The sequence below is a fragment of the Populus alba genome, chromosome 18 (genome assembly GCF_005239225.2).
Source record: "Populus alba chromosome 18, ASM523922v2, whole genome shotgun sequence".
NCBI lineage: Eukaryota > Viridiplantae > Streptophyta > Magnoliopsida > Malpighiales > Salicaceae > Populus > Populus alba.
Genome location: NC_133301.1, coordinates 12220343 through 12241389, shown reverse-complemented (window position 1 = coordinate 12241389; position 21047 = coordinate 12220343). Strand labels below are relative to the sequence as shown.

At 35.6% G+C, this 21047-nt stretch overlaps 2 protein-coding genes and 1 long non-coding RNA gene across 5 annotated transcripts; 1 reads left to right on the top strand and 2 right to left on the bottom strand.

The window, feature by feature from the left end:
- Window positions 1–2068: 2068 nt before the first annotated feature.
- Window positions 2069–7616, top strand: LOC118034264 (uncharacterized). 3 transcript variants are annotated; one of them, XR_004684996.2, is made up of 4 exons: window positions 2112–2613; window positions 3171–3239; window positions 6383–7000; window positions 7125–7616. It is a non-coding gene; the product is annotated as an uncharacterized lncRNA (long non-coding RNA). The 3 variants fall into 3 exon arrangements; XR_004684995.2 differs by lacking the exon at window positions 7125–7616 and having other exon boundaries at window positions 2069–2613; window positions 6324–6884; XR_012168642.1 differs by lacking the exon at window positions 7125–7616 and having other exon boundaries at window positions 2072–2613; window positions 6383–6884.
- A 3424-nt stretch (window positions 7617–11040) lies between these two features.
- LOC118034265 (putative GDP-L-fucose synthase 2) lies at window positions 11041–12445 on the bottom strand. Its single transcript, XM_035039508.2, has 2 exons — window positions 12285–12445; window positions 11041–12169 (listed from the first exon to the last, which is right to left on the bottom strand). The coding sequence occupies exons 1-2, from the start codon at window positions 12301–12303 to the stop codon at window positions 11217–11219; spliced, it is 972 nt and encodes a 323-aa protein (XP_034895399.1). The 5' UTR covers window positions 12304–12445; the 3' UTR covers window positions 11041–11216.
- Window positions 12446–17783: 5338 nt separating this feature from the next.
- On the bottom strand, window positions 17784–20513 carry LOC118034266 (S-adenosylmethionine decarboxylase proenzyme). The gene is made up of 3 exons (XM_035039509.2): window positions 20319–20513; window positions 19984–20140; window positions 17784–19868 (listed from the first exon to the last, which is right to left on the bottom strand). The coding sequence occupies exon 3, from the start codon at window positions 19676–19678 to the stop codon at window positions 18476–18478; it is 1203 nt and encodes a 400-aa protein (XP_034895400.1). The 5' UTR covers window positions 19679–19868; window positions 19984–20140; window positions 20319–20513; the 3' UTR covers window positions 17784–18475.
- Window positions 20514–21047: the final 534 nt, after the last annotated feature.

Below are 21047 nucleotides of genomic sequence, written 5' to 3'. Positions count from 1 at the left end.
AATTTCAGGATATGATTTATATTATTTTTAATACATCCTCTTAAATAAAAGCCTTTAGAGTTTGAAACTTGCACAGATCCATATTACATTGTGCTTAATTTTTATTAAATAAATGGAGATGGTGAGATTCAAATTTGAGACCACTTGATCATCAAGGTTATGATACATGTTAAAGAATCATCTCAATCCAATAACTTAAGCTGTTATGTGAGATTTCAGGATATAATTTATTATTATTCTCTAATTTTTTGTGTTAATTTTAATTTTAAACACTCTTTTTTTCCTCTTTATTACCTAGTAGAAGTTTCCTCAATTTATTTATGAGATGAGCTTTTTAGTGAGTTTTCATCAATTTATTTTAAAAAAAATAGTTTAAAAGTTTAATCAATTATAAAATAGCATAAGAAAAAACCTAAATATCAAAGTCAAATAATACAATAAATAAATACAAACAATCAAATTTAGCAATCAAGTTAAGAAAAAAAAAGGAAAAATAATTGAAGGATTTAACTAATAGGGTGTAGTTTTATATATGATGTTTAGTGTTAGGTTACATATATGTACTAATATCATTATATATTAAATTGTGTAAATAATATTTATCTTATTTTGGTTGAATTTTAAATACTAATTCAAATCACAAAATTAAATTAAATTTGGTTTGATTTTTATAATTAAAAAAAAAATTAAACTAAAATCTTCAATTTAGTTTGGTTATTCAGCTCCGTAACTCCGCTATTAATTTTAAATCATGTTTCTAATATTATTTTTTTTAAATAATTTATGTTCAAAATAAGATCATCTATAATTAGCAATTTAAACTTTAAAAAATCCAAGTTTTATTTGTAGTAAAGTTTTGAATCAATGGTAAAAAAATAACTTAACTTCTTATTGAAGTTAAAAACTATTTTTAATCAAATATAATTAATAAGAGGATTAAATGGAAAATAAAATTAATTTACAAAAACTATCAGTCAAATCTTATTCTTGACAGTCTCCATGCAGCCTTTAAACAGAAATCCTGATCGATCTGTGGCTATTGAGCACTTTGAGAATTTGGAGACAAGAACGGCCAAATGCCATTGGCTCACAAATTTAGGCATCACCGTCACAAGACTTGGTCAAATAGGAAACTGACACGTCAATGAAAAATTGTAAAGGTTGCCTCTGCCATTCGAGTAAGCACTGTGGAGGTTGCAAGGTGGTCCAACTAGCTAGGGCTTTCTCCTAAGCTTTTAACGCTGTCCCCTTTTCTCTTTCTCCTCTTTCTGGTCCCTTCCCTCGGCTTTCTTTTCTTTTTTTCTTACTTTAATGCATTGTGATCATCCTGCAGCTTGAACTTTGAAGAACAGATCATAACACAGCCCCAAACTTGAAAAGAAATTGCCCAGAAACATGACCGCGCAACCTGATGGAGGGAAGCCAGTCCTTAATAATTAACAATCCAGTTCGAGAAAGAACAGCTGTCCAGAAACATATCGCTAAATTTATCAGAGGGCTAAGAATTTAGCTCAGACATTGCTGTCAAATTAGAAACAACAGTTGACAGTGGAAAAAAAAATCAAGAAGAAAAGGAAGAACGAGCTCATTTTATTCTTATAATCTAGCCTTCGTTTGTACTCCTTTGAGACAGGTTTTATTACTTTATATCTCAGGGGATCATTCTCAAATCCAAGATATCTTATAAAAAAACAAGTTGTCATGTGGAGTCAAATTTCATTTTTTTTTATATTTAATCTTCTTAATAATTCTGATCTGGGTTTGAGCTTTTTTCACATGAAGGCATTTCCATCATAACAATATGTGGAGAACCACCTTTTGTATTTAGGGACAAATTGAGAGAAGAGTGTTTTTATTTTTTTTTTTGTTTTAAAATTAATTTTTAAATATAAAAAAATATTAAATTAATATATTTATTATAAAAAACACTTCAAAAATTTTTTTACTAGTAAAACAATAGTGGGCCTGAAAGCCCATCACTCAAAATGATGAGAAAAAAAAGCTTAGCCGAGTTCAATTAAAACGAATTAATGAAGTGTCTTCACGATCATCTCTCAGATGAAGCAATCATAATGTATGATTCAGAATTACATACAGCAACAGACATGTTGGCACTCTTTATGGTTAGAGCCTGAAAAAGGGTCCTGGATTTTTCTTGCAATCAAGTCTTAGTGTGTTTTGTCTCAAAAATCATGGGTAGCTAGAAAAAAGGATAGCGGCACCTGCTGCTTTTCTCATTTAAAGGCTATAAAACTTGCCCCATTGATGATTCTGCATTTTATAATCATCACCTGCAGTACTCCATCGCTTTATTAGAGGCAGGAAAAGGAAGAATGCTGATATCAAAAAGCTTCTCTTGAGATTTTAAGAAATGGGGTTGCTACTGTAAAGAGCAGACCTTTTGCTTTTGTAGGACTGCATGTAGCCTCTCATTTTATTGCTGTCAATTTTCTTTACCACGAAAAAGAAACATTACTGTTCTTTTGTATGACTAAAACACACTCTTGAAACCTTTTTCTGGCTAAACTTCATCTCTGGTTTGTTTCAGCGGTAATAGATCAAGAATCTGGTCTCTTGAAGCACAATTTGCTCGCATTCATCAGCAAACAACAGGTACTAAATCACCCCTCTCTCTCTCTCTCTCTCAAAAGAGAGCAAGGATGTGTCGTATGTTGTCATTACCAAGCTACTGAAACAATTTGGTAAATTTAAGCTGTTTCGGTTTCTGTAAAGCTTGGATACAGTAGTAAGGCCAGGAAAAGAAGTACTAGCATGATGTGTGAATATCTTGGTTGAAAACGATTGATATCTTAGCTCCTCTTTTATCTTCTTGACCAGCAGATCAGAACTGGGATATTTCTAATTCTTGTGTTCTTTTTCAAGCCTTTTTCCTTAGTGCTGGCACAGAAAAGCTTCAAAACATACAGTACCTTCTTTGGAAAGAGACAACCCAAAAACTAAATCACCATTTTTGCATGAGAGATCTCACTCGCACCGTTTTGAATTATCAGACCCTTCATTTATATTCCTATTCTTGCTTTACCTTCCTTCTTTTATCTGCTTTTGCTTTTCTTTTTTTTTGTTTGTGTTGTGACAATTTCTAATTGCTAAAAAAAGGGTTATATTTTCAGATTTGTTGTTCTCATTTGGTTGTATTTTTCTTTAATCAGGACCGTATGATCATAGATTCCTGATCAAGCCCTGTCTTGGTTTAAGAGCTGCCCCTCCTTTCTCTTGAGGTACCACTCTCTCAATTTTCCTTGAAAAATCCGTTCCTCTTTCTCTGATGCCTGACTTTACCTCAGGCATTCTGTCTCTTGCTGCTGATCCTGTAATATGATAGTTTAGAGCCTGGATTTGGACACCAAAGCACTCAATGTTCCATTAGAAGGTGTGCATTGGACTTCTGGTGCACCCTAATCCCATCACCATACACGTATTCAAATCCAACATTTTGATCGATCCTCGACAGCCCAGATTCCTATGCTGTACTGTCGTGTATGAACTGTGTCCTACGATTCTCCCATCATTCAACAGTTGACAGGCTTGAAGGGGAATCTTGTCCCTCCAAATTCTACTTGAATTATAGTTATAAGGCTTAACATGACCCAGTAGGTCCATCCAATGATCCATTAATTTAGGATTTGGCTTGGACCAAACTAATAGAAAAACCCTGTTTTTTTTTTTTTTTTTTTTTAATGTAGAAGGTTAAGTTGACTCTGATAAATTTAGGATGAACATTTTAACTTGTCATCCAGATCTTGAATCCAGTAGGTTTTTAACAATGATTATAATTATTAAAACAGCACTAAAGTTTCTTTTAAAAAAAAAAAAACTGTGTCATAGTTTATATAGTTGGTTGTGGTGCCGATTCTTAGAATGCACCAAAACAAGCTTGGTTGAGGTTTCTTACTATTCTTTCCTGCTATTCTCTGCTAAATTAGCTTAGCAGGTTAACTCAATTTATTTTTGAATTAGGTTATGTATTTAATTGGGTTGAAAATTAACCTAATTAAACTTAAACAAGACTAATTTGAATATATTTTTTTTCAAAATCATAATTGTTTAAATTAATTTAGATTGATTTGGACGTAGATTAATTCGCTAAATCGAGGACACAAAACTTAAACAAAAGTTATAGGCGACCAGGCTAGATTTTATAACTATTCTAGAAAGCGAACTCCATAAAGGGCAATTCGCATCACATGACACTTTCTTTCTGATAGCATGGATACGTAAAGTCAGGGGTATTTTTACCCTTCTTGGACAGATTGACCATAGCACCCCCATCTGGTTTTCGCAAGATAGCTACAAGGGGGAGAGGGTTGGCAAGGGCCACCTGCTCTGTCTTCTCTTCCACCATGAAAAACGGACCTCACGACGGAGTTCTTGAGGAGGAGCGGTACTTGACCAGTGGGTCAAAGCTGAAAGCCCCATTCATCTGTAAATTGATTGGATATGGCCCCATCTATCTAGGCACTAGAGAAGAGAAGCTGCTTAAGGTATACAAACTCCTCAGTCCCTTGAATCCACAAACGAATGTTAGGCCACGAAGCACCGTTGTGTAGGGTTTTGGTGGCTGTTTCGAGAAATTTAACCTCGACCCCGATGCCCGTTTTGTCAGGAGAGCCAGACCTCTTAGTTTTAAAAAGAAATCACACAGCACCAAGATTATTTTTTAAAAAAAAAATAGCATTATTTAAAACAAAATTTACAGATTAACACAGTTTATAATTTTTTTTTCTTGAAATAATATAGGTTGTATATGTTGTGATTGAGAAGTTCTAAATTTAAAGTTGTCAGCTAGTTAGAAACAATACATTGCAAAAGGTAAAAATCAAATGACAAATTACAATAAAGAAAAATAAGAGAAAAAAACTAAAAAAAAAACTATGAAGAAGTACCAAAACTCTAGTTATTACACTATTAATATCTTTAAAAAAATCTCAACAAGAAAAAAATATAACACCATCAAAGTCATTATCAGTGACGGAAATGGATCATACTCTCCGTTCAAAGATAAATAAGCAATTACAATGAAAAGAGAAAAGTCAAAAATTAAAAAAATTAAAAAAAAAACTATAAAAATACACCAAAGTTCCAAGTATAGCACCTTCTATATCTTCACAAGGATCTTCGCAAGAAGATCACAAAGAAAATATAACAATATCAAGGAAATGTCACTAATTATTATCAAAATGAATCATACATGTTGCTTTAATAAAAAATGAGCCACTCGGGGAGTATAAGGCTACTTTGATTATTGTTAGTTATTTTTTTTATATAATTAAATTTATCTCGTTAAGATTTTTTTTGATAATATTAATATTATCTTAGTTAAAGCTTTGTATCATTAAATTTATCTTTTCAAAATCAAGATTTTTCAAATAATACTAGAATTATCTTAGTTAAAGTTTCAATGTATGTCCATAATTTTTTCAATCTTTCTCTTCTCTTCATTATTATTTGTGCCATATCTTTTGAAACTTTTTTTGAAATGTCGCATTTTCAAGTAACAACGACTTTAAAACTTGTGTTTTTCTGTGTAGAAGCTTTGTCATTTCTTCAAAAAAATAATTTGAATTATGTTATTTTATTTTATTTATTTATTGAAATGGTGCTGGTAAAAAAATAAAACCCAGCATCAATAATAAACCAGAGGGGGGGGGGCGTTAAAAAATAATTACTTTGCTCAAGTCGTGAATACCAACATGGAGAAAGGGTAATAGTGGAATCTTGGAAAATAATAAAGAGGAGGCTTGGAAAAGGAAGAGAGAGGACAGAGATTTCTTGCGCAAATCTAGCTCATCTGGGCTCCTGGTACAAGCAAGTGAAGTGAAGTAAATGGGAGCTTGAAGGCAAACGAGTGCATACCGCATCCTACAATCAAGAATCCCATGTTCATTGCCGTATAAAAAACACACCACTCTCTTCCCTTCTTGCCCACATTTAGCTTGGCCTCATTATGTTTTAGGCAAGGCTCTCACCATTGCAGCCTGTAAGTGGATGTGCTCACAAGCCAAAGCCCCCATGTCCTCTGCTTCTTTGCACCATCGTTTCCACCCCCTCCCCATGTCCTCTGCTTCTTTGCATCATCGTTTCCACCCTCTCCATCTTCTTAAGATAGGACAAGGGAACCCATCAAGGGCTTATCTCAGAGGAAATAAGAAATCAGCAGAGAAAACGTACAGACATCCAATCCCAAGTCTATGTTCACTCTTCTCTGATTTCATCTTCATTTTGGCCGTTTTCACCCACTCACTTATTGTTTTTCTTGCTTTACTCTCTTTGTTTGATTTCTTTTCTTTCTTTCTATTTTGTAGTGGTGGAGTTTTAAGTATCAAACCTTCGCTCATTGGTTTTGCGCTTCATGTAATGATAGGGTTCTCCGGCCGCTGCTGCTGCTGCTGGAACATGGTGAGACATGTGGGTGCTGTTACTTGGGGCATTGAGGCATGTGTGGCCTTTGTCATGAGAATATTTGTCAAGCAAATCGGAGTTTTAGGCTTGAGTGGCGGCATGTCTGGATACACAAGAAACCACATTTCTTTTATCCAATCATTGCAAAAAGCTCACTTCTTCTTCTTCCTCTTCTTCTGCTTCCCTGGCTTCTGGTAAATGGTGGTGGGGCATGGTGGTGATATTGGCTAGACGGCTCAATCTCTTTATTATGATATAGGACTACTTACTAATCTTTTGCTTTACTTTTGTTACTAGCTTTCCTATTTTTTCCCTTTCGTTTCCTTTTTTTTTGGCTGATAGTTTTGTTGATATGTAATTGGCATCCAAATGTTCATGTGGAAGTGCAACAAAAGGTTGGCATGGCACCTTTGATTCTTGTTTCTTTCACTGTAATACTAATTAACTTGCTGTTTGGTGTTCTAGTTTTGTGCCTTGACTCCTGTTCAAGCATAGAACAAATTTACCCCTTAGAGGAAGTCAGAAAGAGGTAGAGGATTTAATTGCAGCAAATGGGGGCACCTACCTTCCATGTAGTTCGGTGAGTAAAAGCTTTAAAATATTGGGGTCCCCTAAAGCGTACAGACTTCAATGTTTCAGCTCTGTTTCGCTGTCAGTCTTTGCTTCTGTCCCTTTTGTTAATTAATTTTTCTTGGGAAATGTAGGGGCTTGATAGTTGATAGTATGTGCTCAAATCCTCAAGGAATTATTATGTCACCTTCATCCATATCAATTATGTTTTGAGATTTTTTCTTGAAATTTCCCCTTGTATGATACGCGGCCTGTTTAATTTACTTCGAATGGTGTGTTTTTAAGGGTGTGCATTATGAAGTGACAATGCATCATTTCTAGGGCCAGGGAAACACTGAAACTGCTTGTCTAAGGCCTCTAGAGCTAGGCCTTGCTCTAGAGGCCTGTGTGTGTGACTGTATGAATAAAAAACTGAGCAAGAAAAACAAAGGCAAGGACAAAAAAGTGTGAGATGTGATCTACGACAGATCAGAGAGGCCCTCTTATTTCGTGGAAATGTCACTTTGTGTTTCCTTTCTTTAGGTTTTGGTTTGCATGTGGAAGGAGCTTTGTTTAATAGCCCCGCAGTTTATTTTACAGGATTTTATGTCTTGAATAAAGGGGAGGGAATGATGGTGGGTTTCCTGGAAAGAAGAGTTTGAATAGAAAAAAAAACAAGTGAATTAGCCCTCGGCATTTCTCATAAACGACGCAATTTTTCTCCTCTTTTTTATACAAGACCCTTGATTTCTTGTTTTATCCCTTCTCAACAATCTCCAGTGAGGGGGGCGGTTTCTGGGCTGGAATCAACTTTACTTGAAGATTAAAAATAAATAGAGGGAAAAAACAAGACTGGGAGACAGAAGTTTTTTACTCCCATCTGCCCCGTGTATAGTTCCTTTTACTGTTTCTGATTAACCCGTGAACATTTGTTGCCAAGGTAAGACAACAAATTTCAACAGTAATTTATTTCAGAGATTTACTTTAGTAGTAATAGAACATGATCATAATCGATACCGACTAAATCAGAGTTCAGTGTTATGAACATCAACAACGACAACAATAATAACTGAATTGTAGTTATCTGAATGTTGTCTTGAACCTCATGGAGAAGAACAGTCAGTTTCCTGTAGAGGGGTCACCGCTCCGCTGTGGGTGGGTCGTCCACTTCAAGTATATTTTCCTAAAACCGGTAGCATCCAGCGTTCTCTGGTTTGTTTGCAAAGCCTAAACAAAGATCAAACATTACCACTTTTACAAGGCAAAACGTTTCCTTGCCTGCCTTGAAATGGATATCTTGTTCTCTTGTTTGGCCAACAGAGACTCCAAATAACTCTCCGAGCTAGCTAGATACCAGCAAACAAGGGCAATCAAGACTGGCCCCGTCCCATCCAATGGATGATGCAGCATCGGGTGCCTTTGTTTTCCTCGTACCTTCAAATCTTTCAAATCACAGGGACCGGATAAAGTGCACGGCAGCTAGCTAGCATCCGTGCTCTTTAGATGCATGTTACACGTTAAATTAGTTCTCGAAGTTTAAAAAAAAAAAGGTTAAATAATAGGTTCAACTTCATTTAAGTATTATGGTGTTAAACCAAAGTCTAGGCCAACGAGGACAGACTTGACAAGGGGCTGAACTAAGTGGATAAAGAAAATTGGATTAAGAAGAGGCAAGATATAAAATAGATAAAGACGTGATACAGAACTGTAATGACTTGAATTGTGTTCAAATTTTAAGCTCAAGAAGAAGCTTAGAGCACATAAGATGAACAATCTTATAAAAAGATTCACATTTTTTATTTGATGTTTGAATCATGTTTAAATTTTTTATAAGATTATCTATTAATTTTTTATTAGTTATAACTAGTCAAGGTCTAGAAGACCTCCAAGTTAGGCCTGGAAGATATTGTTATGGCTAGTTTTGTTAAAAAAAATTATTTTTTGAATTTCATAATTGGTTTAGATTAATTTTTAAATTTATTTCAAAAAGCTGTAAAACCGATTCAAATTACTTAAATGAGAAAATATTTAGTAATAAATTTCAAAATAAAGTTGTGTTTTTTATGCATGCGTCACATGGTGTACCCCAATCATTCCTGCCCTCATCATCCCGGTCCTCGTTTTTAAGCCATGAAACTTGGTCATCAAAATTTAGAACTGCTGTGACTCCATTGAGGTTTCTTCATTCTCACGACCAGCTGACTAACAGCAGGAGGTATTTGACGAGCATCTAAACCTCTCGTTAACATTAATTTCTATATTATCTTAATGAAATAATGCCCACGAGTGGAAAATCATGATCATGAATTCCAGATTCAGCAATGGGGTATGGCTTTAGCTTAGGGCGACTGCAACAATGATTTGAAGTCATGGTTGTTTGTTTACCAGTGGTCTCCTCTGTTAACCAGAAAAATCAACACACTGCTACCCTTTCCTCAGTCCTTCTACAGGTCAACTAGGCTCCTCTCAAGGAAACAAAAATAATTCTCGATTTCTTTTCTCAATTATGCATTATTGCACCTAACCATGTCCTCTGGGAGTAAATGTTTGAGTGGAGTTATTACAAACATCCTCCCCCTGTTATCCAAGCAGGCTGGAATTCCACAAAATCCTTCAAACTGTCGTTCTTTTGTGCATCTAACAGCATGATATGGTATGGGAACAGTCCATAAATACCCAAAACAGAACAAGAGCTAAACTCTTCCTGACATTGGATGAAACCTCGTAGCTGCTGTCACCTGTCCACAGGTTTCCATTATGTCTGCACGGATACCGGTCATACACAAACCACGGTTATGTTTTCCAGCGCGAGAGGTTTCTCACTCTATCTAAAAATTATGCTTCAATCATGTCATGTGAATAAGAAAAATAATGCATTTGGATATCTAAACGAAATCTACAAACTTGTTTTTTCTGTCATTTTCTACTTGCAGATGCCAATGTCCAAACTCCATCAGCAAAAAACATTTTAGATCGCCAAGGATTGAGTACTTGTGGATCCTGATCCCGCAATTCAAAACATATCTTGAACCATAGTAGAAAGAGAGAATCTGTGCATCTGATTGTATCTACCATTTTCTTCATCATGCCTGAAGGTTACAATTCAGAAATTGATGCATGATCACATTGTTACATGAACATAAATGCTTACACCCGACTTCTGATAACCAGCATGACCAATTAAAATAGCATAATTTCATCCATGGTTCATGTAATTGACTTTTGAGAAGGTAACCACACCAACCCTAGCACTCTAGGTTCCAGATTCTAAAAGATAAAGATCCCATATCATTGTCTTCATTTTTGGTCCTGAAGAATGCAAAATCAAGAAGAATTTGAACACGAACTAAGCAAGATCAAGAATGTCGTTTAGTGTCCCTTTGTTACCTTAGGCTCAAATATGTTCCATACTGTCATATTGGTCTCCCCTGTCCTATGATTCTACTACCTCTACTGCCTACTATTTGCGGAGTAATCCTATTGGAACTGACAGCAAAAGTTTTGCTTGAAGTGATCAACCTTCAGATGATATAAAGACAATGAACTCGTCGTTAATACCAGGGCTTAGATGCTCCTGATGTTGGATGAAATAATTTTGCACGAGAACTCATAACTAACAAGTATATGTAATGAAGAAACTGTGTGGCCATTGGGCAACGAGGCTAAACGAGAATGGGATGATTCTAGCTTCTAAACCAATTGAGACCATCATCCATTTCGCAAGGTTGTGTACAGAAAAACAGCGGGAAATATAAATGTATAATGCGGGGAAACCACAATAAAGATCAGTGAAAAAAATGGAAGAGCATAAAACTCAGGCAGGAGAGGTGTCTATAACAAAATAATCACAAAATAAACCTAATCTGAACACCAGATTTCTAAAAAAAGCTGGGTAATTAATGGTAGGAACTATCACCAATTGAGGCAGGCATTAGAAACAAGAAAGCATATAGCATGTTGCCTAAACAGTTGCCCATTGCTTGCTGCACTATCTATAATCGCCTATATTGCAATCGAAAGAAAAATCAATGGCGAATCAAATAACGCTTGTGATAGAGCTGGGACAAAATATCAAGACAAGCAAGAGTTTTGATTATTGATGTTATGCATACACTCCAGTCCAGTGTAACGAGTACACGATGATTACTGGAATTATTGAAATGAAAGCATAAAATATAAAGCAATAATTCAAATGATTACCAAAAATATCCACTGAAACAGATTAGAATTAGTAGCAATGAACTGCATCATTGCTTTACCACATTCTCCACATACCACTTATAAGTATCAACTAGCCCATCCTTCAGCGAAATCTTTGGCATCCAACCCAATCCCAACAACTTAGAACTATCCATTAGCTTCCTTGGAGTCCCATCGGGCTTTGATGTATCCCAAACAAGCTCCCCTTCAAAGCCAACAGCCTCCTTCACCAACTCTGCCAACTCCTTTATAGTAACCTCCTTCCCACTCCCCACATTTAAATGCTCCAATCCACTATACTTGTCCATCAAAAACACCACCGCATCCGCCAAATCATCAACGTGCAAAAACTCCCTCAACGGACTCCCAGTTCCCCAAACAACCACTTCTTTGGCCTTATTCACCTTCGCCTCATGAAACCTCCTCATCAATGCCGGCAAAACATGAGAATTTTCTGGATGAAAATTATCATTCGGCCCGTATAAATTCGTGGGCATTCCAGAAATAGCATCCCAATTATACTGAATCCTGTAAGCCTGACACATTTTAATCCCAGATATCTTCGCAATCGCGTACCACTCATTCGTTGGCTCTAAAGGCCCAGTAAGCAGTGCATTTTCAGGAATCGGCTGCGGTGCTAGCTTAGGGTAAATACAAGAGGATCCCAAAAACAACAGTTTCTTAACTCCATGTCGAAAAGAGGAGTCGATTACATTAGTTTGGATCTGGAGATTTATTGCAATGAAATCGGCAGGATATGTATTGTTAGCGTGTATTCCGCCAACTTTAGCGGCGGCTAGGATAACATATTGGGGCTTTTCAGCGGCGAAGAAGGAGTCCACATCGGATTGGCGCGTGAGGTCGAGCTCGGAGTGGGAACGCAGAACGAGATTGGTCAAGCCGAGGGATTGGAGCTTGCGGACAATTGCGGAGCCGACTAGACCACGGTGTCCAGCCACGAAGATTTTTGCAGATTTGTCGGTGAGGAAATCGGAGGAATCTGCAGAGAAATGTTAGAGATTAGTATTTGATTCATAAAAAAAAAAAAGCGGAGAGAAGATCTGAGAGAAGAGTGATTGGCAGAAGAGAAATGTGTGAGAATTGAGATGGTTTACCGTGGGTGGGGCCGCCCATTTGGAGGAGGTGGTTCTGGGGATTAGAGCGGAGGGAGATGGAGCTTCGCTTGCCGACAGGAAACCAGTTCAGAAGGAAGAAGTCTTCCAGTATCAACCGCAATACTTGAAAATTGAAATAGATAGGAGGTAAATGCGGGTTGGGCTACTCTATATTATGGGGTATAACCTATATTCATGGGCCGGGTTGCTTGGCATTTTTCAATATCTGCGCCTAAAAAGCATATCTATAATGGTCGGTGAGTTAAAATAATCAATGGAATCGGGTCAACTTTTAAAATACTCAGAAGAAAAAAAAAAAAAAAAAAAACCAGCTTTAAATAAAATAAGGCTTCAAATCAATTAGTTAGGCTAGATATGGATTTTTTTAAAAATATTTTTCATGTTAAAATATATTAAAATGATATATTTTTTTATTTTTTAAAAATTATTTTTGAAATTAGTATATCAAAACAATCTAAAATATAAAAAAAAAATTAATTTTTTTAAAAACACATATTCCGAGCATTTTCTTAATCATTGACACTAATTTTAGTTTAAAAACCATGCAAAAAAAAACACTTAAATTTAGTTATAAATTCTTGGACTATAGGAAATTGCTTTTGTCAATTAAGGGGAATGGAAACTTCATAGGAAATTGCTTTTGATTCCATATTTGTCTGATTTTTGGACCTAAGCACATAGATATGAAGATTATGTGGTTAGGTCCAACTCAATGAATAAGCCTTTGAAAAAGGGTGAAATATAAATAATAATATATCAAAATCAAGGTTAGTGCCAGAGGAGAGAACTAGTACAAATCAAGAAACTCGACCCCGTTTTCCAAGAAGGAAAGCAAGATTTTATTTTTCAAAAAAGAAAAACAAGAGGGTATCAAACACTCAAAGCAAAACGAGTAAAAAAGAATTGTTGAGATATTGTCAAGGATTCGTGCTCATAATAAGTGGGCTAGCCATGTCGAGTAGCAAAATGATAAAACATGTCAAGATATTATTGACAAGTGTTCAGATGACGGAATAGAAACTCAGAGATGAGATACAATCCAATTTGTGTTGAAGGAATCAATTTGTTCAGCAATTTGTTGCTAACATAACCTAGGCTAATTCATTCTTGTTTTCAGAAGCCATCTTGTATTTTATGGATCACATGTTTCGGAGAGATTCTATCATATTAAAATATAATATAAATAAAATCTTGAGATTTTATCTAATAATTTAAATTATTAAAATGAAATGATTTTTTGTTATAGTATCAAAGGCTTGATTATCAAGTGATCACAAGTTCGAATCTCTCATTCCTATTTATTTGATAAAAACTAAGTGTATGATAGCGTGGGTCTATTTAAGTTTTAAATCTAAAAAGCTTTCACTTGAGAGAGGTGTTAAAGAATAATATAAATTATATCTTATGATATAACCTAACAGTTTAAATTATTGAGTTGAAATGGTTTTTGTCACAACCCATTAATTCTAACATAAATTCAATTGTTGAAAATATTGTCCAAAAATCACAAGATAAATGATTAAACAATTATATTTAGTTTATAACATGTAAACTTATAATTCAAAAAATATTTAAGATTACTAGGCTATCATGTGGAGTTGTTGACTGAATCCATTTCTTAATCAATATATTTTTTTATAAAACAATCTTAAGGCCTAAGGTTTCACTCGGATCATGGTTAAAAACATAATTTATTAAATGTTAAAGAGAGGTACTGAAAGCCAGTGGGAAACCAGTAAAACGCAAAAAACTATCAAGGCGCCTTTTTCTTTCCTTCCACCTCTTTCCATGAACATTTCAGCATAGACTTGTTAGGTGAAGTCAATTAATCAAAGAATTTGCGAAAGGCAATGGCGACTGAAAGTAAGTAAAAGCTCGCTTCTTTACGCTCTGATTGGAGGGAACTGTTCTTGACAGCGATCTTCTTCTATAAATGGGGACCTAGAAAGATCTTGTTTTGCACCACAGAATTAAGACCTTAAAGGAGGAAGAAATGGGGTTTAACATTGGATCAGCTCTTATAATGGTAGGCATTGTATCGTGCCTTGTATCTGTTGCAGATGCTGCTGAAGGAATCGCCGTTTTCTACAAACTTCCTTATGCTCATAAGCTATAAATTTCATGACTCCCTGAATCTCTGAACTCTGTTTTCATCTATTTAACGTCATATATTCATATCTGAGGTGCTAATTAATACAAGAGTTAATCTGTCTTCGTTTATCACTGCTAGTTATTTTCTTCACAGTACAGTATATGTTTCTTACACAAGTCCTCGATGATGAGCTAGCTGGTCTGGTGGCAAAAATTGTGGTCTTGGTTCGACCATTTACAAATCAATTTTCTACGTGCGTAATCTTTGAATATTTGTAGCCTCCAAATGCAATGGAAACAGCAATGATGGAGTTATGATTGCTGGGGTGAGTGATGCCCTGTGGAATGGTGGAGCAGCATGTGGGACAAAATACAGAGTGTCATACGTACGAGGAGCAAATCAAGCTCCAAGACCTTGCAGAGAAGGTAGTGTAGTTGTCACAGTGGTCGATTTTTGTAGCAAAGGATGTAATGGAATCATCAATCTCTCTCTAGATGCTTTCTCCCGAATTGCTGATCCTGATGCTGGCAAAGTTGTAGTTCGATACGATCAGTAAGTGTAACTATATATACTTGTTCATAGCTATCTATACCATAACATATCTTGTTCTTTAACAGTAGCTAAAAACTATTATTTGTTGACTTTCCCCCCTCGATTTGCAGGGCTTGAGGGTTGAATCATGGGAGAAAGCTGATCTTGTTGGTGTTCAATAAAATGGCTCGCTATGGAACGAACTAGTCTGTTTCATCGATGATGTACGCCTTATGTAGAATCAATCAATCAAGTTTTTTATGTGAAATATATGAACTGAACTGCAGTTTGTGCTCCGGCCGGGGAATTCCGTATCAGAAAAATGGATGAACGCGCGCCCACTGTATTAATTTACCATTAAATTAACTAAGTTATCCATCTAACACGAGCATGACAGTGCGTTAATCCTCTTAACTGTTTGGTTAATTAGTTTACAACAATTATTCCTTCTTAAAATGAAAATCCCTTTTGGATTATCTCGAAGTCGGAGAGGAGTTGTGTCTGTGTTAAGCAGGCAGATTCACTGTAAATTCTCTTTTCTTAGCTACAAAAACGAAAAAACACAGTATTTTCGTTGACCAAGGGAGCATCCAAAGAATACAATAAAAATGCAAGATTTAGAGCAATGAAAGCTGTATTAATCAAGTATTTTCTATACGAGGACGTGAGAAAACATGATTCAAGATTGTATAAACCTTAATTTTGTTTGAAAGTATAATTATGGTTATTTTTTAAAATATTTTTTATTTAGAAATATATTTAAATAATATTTTTTTATTTTTAAAAAATTATTTTTTATATTAGTATATCAAAATATTCTGAAAACACTAAAAAATTATTTATTTAAAAAAATAATACTTTTTAAAATAATATTTTTAAAATATAAAAACAACTAAAACTTCAGTAAGTTTCCATGCTAGAAATGACGTGGTTGCTTCTCCCGTATATTCCCAGTCTACATAAAAGCGTAGAAGTTAAGAGTACAAGAACTCAACCTAATTGGGCCCAGACTCTTGAATTTGGGCCAACCTGCATCAAAAAAGGAAAACGAGGCCGAGCCCAGTTGACTTGCAAACGAAGGCAAACTTCCAACGAGTCCTTCTCCAAGATTCTTAACAACGATGTCCGTCTCCAATCCTTTTGAATTTGATTTAAAAGTTGCAGAAATTCTTCAATTAATCTATACATTAAATGAAACTAAATTGTTTTTTTTTTTAGTAAGTCTTTTTACTTTTTGTTCTCAATATTAGGTTATTGGATCTTTAATTTCAAGAGTTCTAAGATTATTTTTTTATATAAATTTATCTTGATCTTATATTTTAGATATAGCTTCTTTTTTTTATAGAATTATTTTAATTTTATATTCTAAATCATGAGTTAGTTAAATTATCCTAGGTTATTTTGAGATTTTTTTTTAGTTTATCTTTTAACATTTAGTTTGCTTGAGAGTTTATCTCCATTGTTTTATTTAATTTTTTTTATATAAGATTATCATGATCTCATAATCGAGTTATGAATTTAACATGTTAACTCGAGTCAAGCTTTTTAGTCCTTTTTAAATAAATTTAATTTGCCCTCCAACATTTGATTTACTAGTAATTAAGCTTCAAATCTTTTTATATATATATAAAGTTATCCAATTATCATTTAATTTTTATTTATTATCAAATAAGGTTGAGCTTTTAAGAATATTTAAATAGTATCTTTTCATAATCAAGTTTATTTTTTATTATTATAAATTTTTTATATAATCATATTATAAAATCAACAAAACTTATAAACCAATTCAAATACCCTCACAATATTTTTCTCTTCTAGAAACACTGCCATCAACTAAATATTTTTTTTATATTAGACAAAACTTAACCAGAACAGCGAAGCAGCGCGAGCAGCGCATCAGTTAAATTCTACTTCCGATAAACCTCTTCGGCTATATCCCATTGACCAGCCTTTTGACAACTATCTATTCCCTCCTCATACGATGACGATGACGATGACGATGACGATGACCTCGTAATCTTTGCAGCTTTTGTCTGTTCAAGTTCCTAGCGGTCTCAACGCTGCTTCTTTAAACCTTCTGCTTCCTAGTTACACTCTCCAAACTTCCGATTAACGGTGTCCATGGCTGGTTACACAATCTGTATAATTAAAAACTAATTTATCGATGATCTTTTTATTTGGTTTCTCCTTCCTATTTGCAGGGTTTGAAGATATATACATGATCATAGAAGGATCTGTCAAGTCTAAGCTTGTGTTCGTGTTAAAATAAAACTGCAGAAGATGAAAAGTTTTTTCATAAATTTACTCTACAACGACCCTCATCCAGCCCAAGGAACTTCTCTTTCGTGTATTTTATTCGCAGTTCGGCTCTATCTCTTCGGATTAATTCAGCCCAGCATATATGAAACAATTTGCTGACTGGCATGGTCTCCTCTCGTAATTGATTTTTCTCCATGGAAATAATTTGCTGGTTGATTGAATTGGAATCTTATTTAGGACTGCTTAAAATCATGATTAGTGTTTTTGTTAAAGAGACTAGAGTTGCATGGATAAAGTGCGAAATCTCGGGATATTTGACAGTTAAATCTTTTTTTTTCAATTGTTATATATAATTATTTTAATATATTTTCAAAAAAATATATATCTTAAAGCATAACCTCTGCTACTCTAAACAAATTTAGAAATCTAGTGTTAAAAACTTAAGATAATTCGAAATTATTTATTTTTATATTTCAAAAATATTTTAAAAATATTTTATTTTATTTTATTTTTATTTTTTAAAATTATTTTTTTCTTAATTTTAGATTGTTACGTAAATTCATATCAAAAATAAATTTAAAAAAAAAAAACTCAACTACAATACAAAAACAACTATCAGTCTATCAACGGCAACGGCAACGGCGAAAGAACCTAACAGAATCAAGGAATCCTGGCCTCGTGCCACAATCTACGACCATACATTCGTGTCTTTTACTGCATAAAAGCCTCTATTATTTTAAGACTTTATGACCTGATACTTGTCTTTTCTTGTACAAAAGCACCTGTTACTGGCCCATCAATCAATCATGTCAAAACAGTTTTGATCTTCCGGTAGTAAAAGAGTGGCCAATCGCATCTCAGGACGCCACCATTCATCATTGTGATCCACAGTTGCCGGTGCCCTCCACCCAGAAATATGAAATTGAAACTTGGAATGCAAGTCTTCAGCAATATTGCAGGTACTGGGCAAAGGCAAATGTTTTATAGGAGAGATTAGACTTCAGCAATAAATCTTCAGGGATTATCAAGAATTAAATGGCCAAAGGTAGCAGACATAGTTCAATCCATGGTTATAACTCAGAAATCCGAATCATACAAGGAGAAATAAAAACAGCTTCAATTCAACGCCAAACAGGTTTGGGAGCCAGGTAAAGAAAGACCTCCACGGCCGAGCAAGCCCCTTTATTCCAAAGTCACCAGAGACTAAAGACTTGTTCGTAAGAGTAACAAAGACAGACCCGTACAAACATCAAAACAGAGAATAAATAATCGTCCACCCACAAGTTAATCAGTCTACGGCGTGGAATGACGAAATATAAGGCCAGGTCATCATGCCACCACCACCACCACCACCACAAAGCCCCAACACCACCTCCTCCTCCTCCGCCACATCCTTCCAGCACGGCATGTTCATCATCTTAGCAGGTGTGCACCCTTTGGACTCTTTCACCTCATGATAAGTCATGTAAACCAAACACCCACCACCTGGCAACTCCTGCCTCACCACACTGTCACACAAGTACCCCTCCACGTCAGCACACTCAGTTGCCCACCACTGGATCCCAACACCACCACCACCATGGCACGTGACAGCAACAGAGAAGTCACGTGGTCCAAAACACTTGAGCACCCTCTGCACCAAACCCCTCAACTTCACCTCACCGCAGTCGAACCCCGTAGCCTCGTAGCTAGCATAACTGAACCCATCCTCTGGGGTCACATGCACTGTAGACAATGCTGTACCATCAATCCCATTCATAGAATACCCACAGGGGTCAAAGTCAAAGTCACAAATCACGTGACTAGGCATGATCTCATTAATCCCGGAGATTTTAGTCATCTCAGCAGCCGCATAATCAGCCGATTTTTTATAAAATACAGCCGCTTTCATCCTATCCAAGCCAGTCATGCACATCTCTAGAGTAACTGCAGACGTGTGATCTTTGCTCAACGGCAGTGATTTAGAATCCTTAGATGCCACATAGATATGCCAATTACGGTTAGCAGAGGTGGGATGGCCAATAACATAGGCATTAGCATTCAAATTCACAAAATACCCATTCAGAGCAGTGACTTCTTCTGCAAAGCTACGGTGAGGGGCAGGCTGGTAATCAGGGAAGATGAAGCTGCCACGTGAGTAAGTCACGTGACATACATCAAGAGAGAGTGACTCAGCTAGTTTCAGAATGGGGTCTACAGATAAAAGCAGCTTCGTGGTACCGCAGGTTTTGAGGATAATTTTTAGTGGGTAAATGAACAAGCTAGACTCGGAGAGAACGTAAGAGTCGAACTCAGTGTTGGAGAGCTGAGATACTATAGTACAACAAGCAGGTTCGAGGATTGAATCGATTTGAGATCGAGTTAGGGCACGTAGTCCCAGCCCATTTGGGTCATTGAACAAGGATGGCTCAGAGAAAGTGATTTCGAGGCGCTTTTCAAAGCCTTCGAACCCGATAGGAGAAGGAGGTGGTGGTGGTGAATCAAAGAACATGGTTTCGAGACTAAATTTTGAAAGCTCAAATATTGCTGAAAGAAGAAACTGATGTGCTTTTCTTGGTATTCTTTTTGTTTATTGGAAATTTAAAGGAGAGGAAAAACAGAAAATGAGAAAGTTTACTCTACTGAAGGTGCCATATATATGTTTTTGTGCTCGGGTCGTATCAGGATGGCATCCTCACGCACTGCAACAAACCCACAAAAGAAGAAAACGAATTACAAATTTATCAAAAGAAAAAAACTTCAAACAAAATATTTAAGTGCGTGATATTTAGGTTGAGAGTTGTGAATGATACATACGTTGGAGTAAGCAGCAGATCGGAACTTTTCAATGCCACCGTTTGGACGAACGTCTTCAATGCTGTAACCAAGAGGGACTTCGTATTGAACTGAAGTACTGCTACTACTACTAGACTTCTTTTTGCCTCCTTTTGTCTCCATCACAACATTCACGCCTCTGCAAAAACCCAGAATTATAATTCCAAATTCAGATCACAAAATATATCTACAAATAACAGAAAAAACCTTCACGTATTACGAAATCAAAAACCCAGTACGTAAAATAAGAGAACAGCAGGAGTTACATGTATAACAAGCAAAGAGAAATATTAGAAACCCTAGATTCAGAGACTTACGTATCTTATATTTGATATTAAACTTTGAGTATTCTAGAGGGTGGGTACGTATTGCCTTAGCAAAATACCAAAACAGAGACTTAAATTTGGGAAGGGAATGAGAGATGCGAGCAAACTGAAAGAGAGCCGGAAAGGCGTTTTTTTGTGATATAGAGACGCACCAGAGGGTTTTGTGTGAGAGCAAGATGAAAAGAGAGAATTTATAGAGGAACCACAGAAGAAACTAGAGGACTCCACGCGGCGGATTTGAATTAAACCCTAGGCACGCTGGCCTCTTACTTGCCTCTAATTTACTGGGGAATAACATTGTTGTTTAATTTCACTTTCAAACATAGAAAGTGTCTTGCACGCTCCAATGAGATAAAGATAAATCCTCTTTTTTTGCGAGTTCCGGAATCATGCCCAGGATAATGGCAATTTGGCCTCTCACTGTGCGTAGCAATTAGCATGTGCATGGGAGGTTGAGTACACTATATACAAAGCGCGTGGGAATATTTTATTAGACTGAGTTAAGTTAATATCCATTATAGACGCATATATTTTACGTGCAACTGCGCTGCTGTGTAGCTCATTGGATAACATGTGGCAACTGTTGAACACATGTACCAAGATTATCAAAAAAATCCTTTTTTGACACGACATAAAAGGTAAATACAGGAAAATCAGTTGAATAATGTTTTGGAAGGAAATCAATACAAATCATGGCTTAAATGACTGTCATTAGAAATG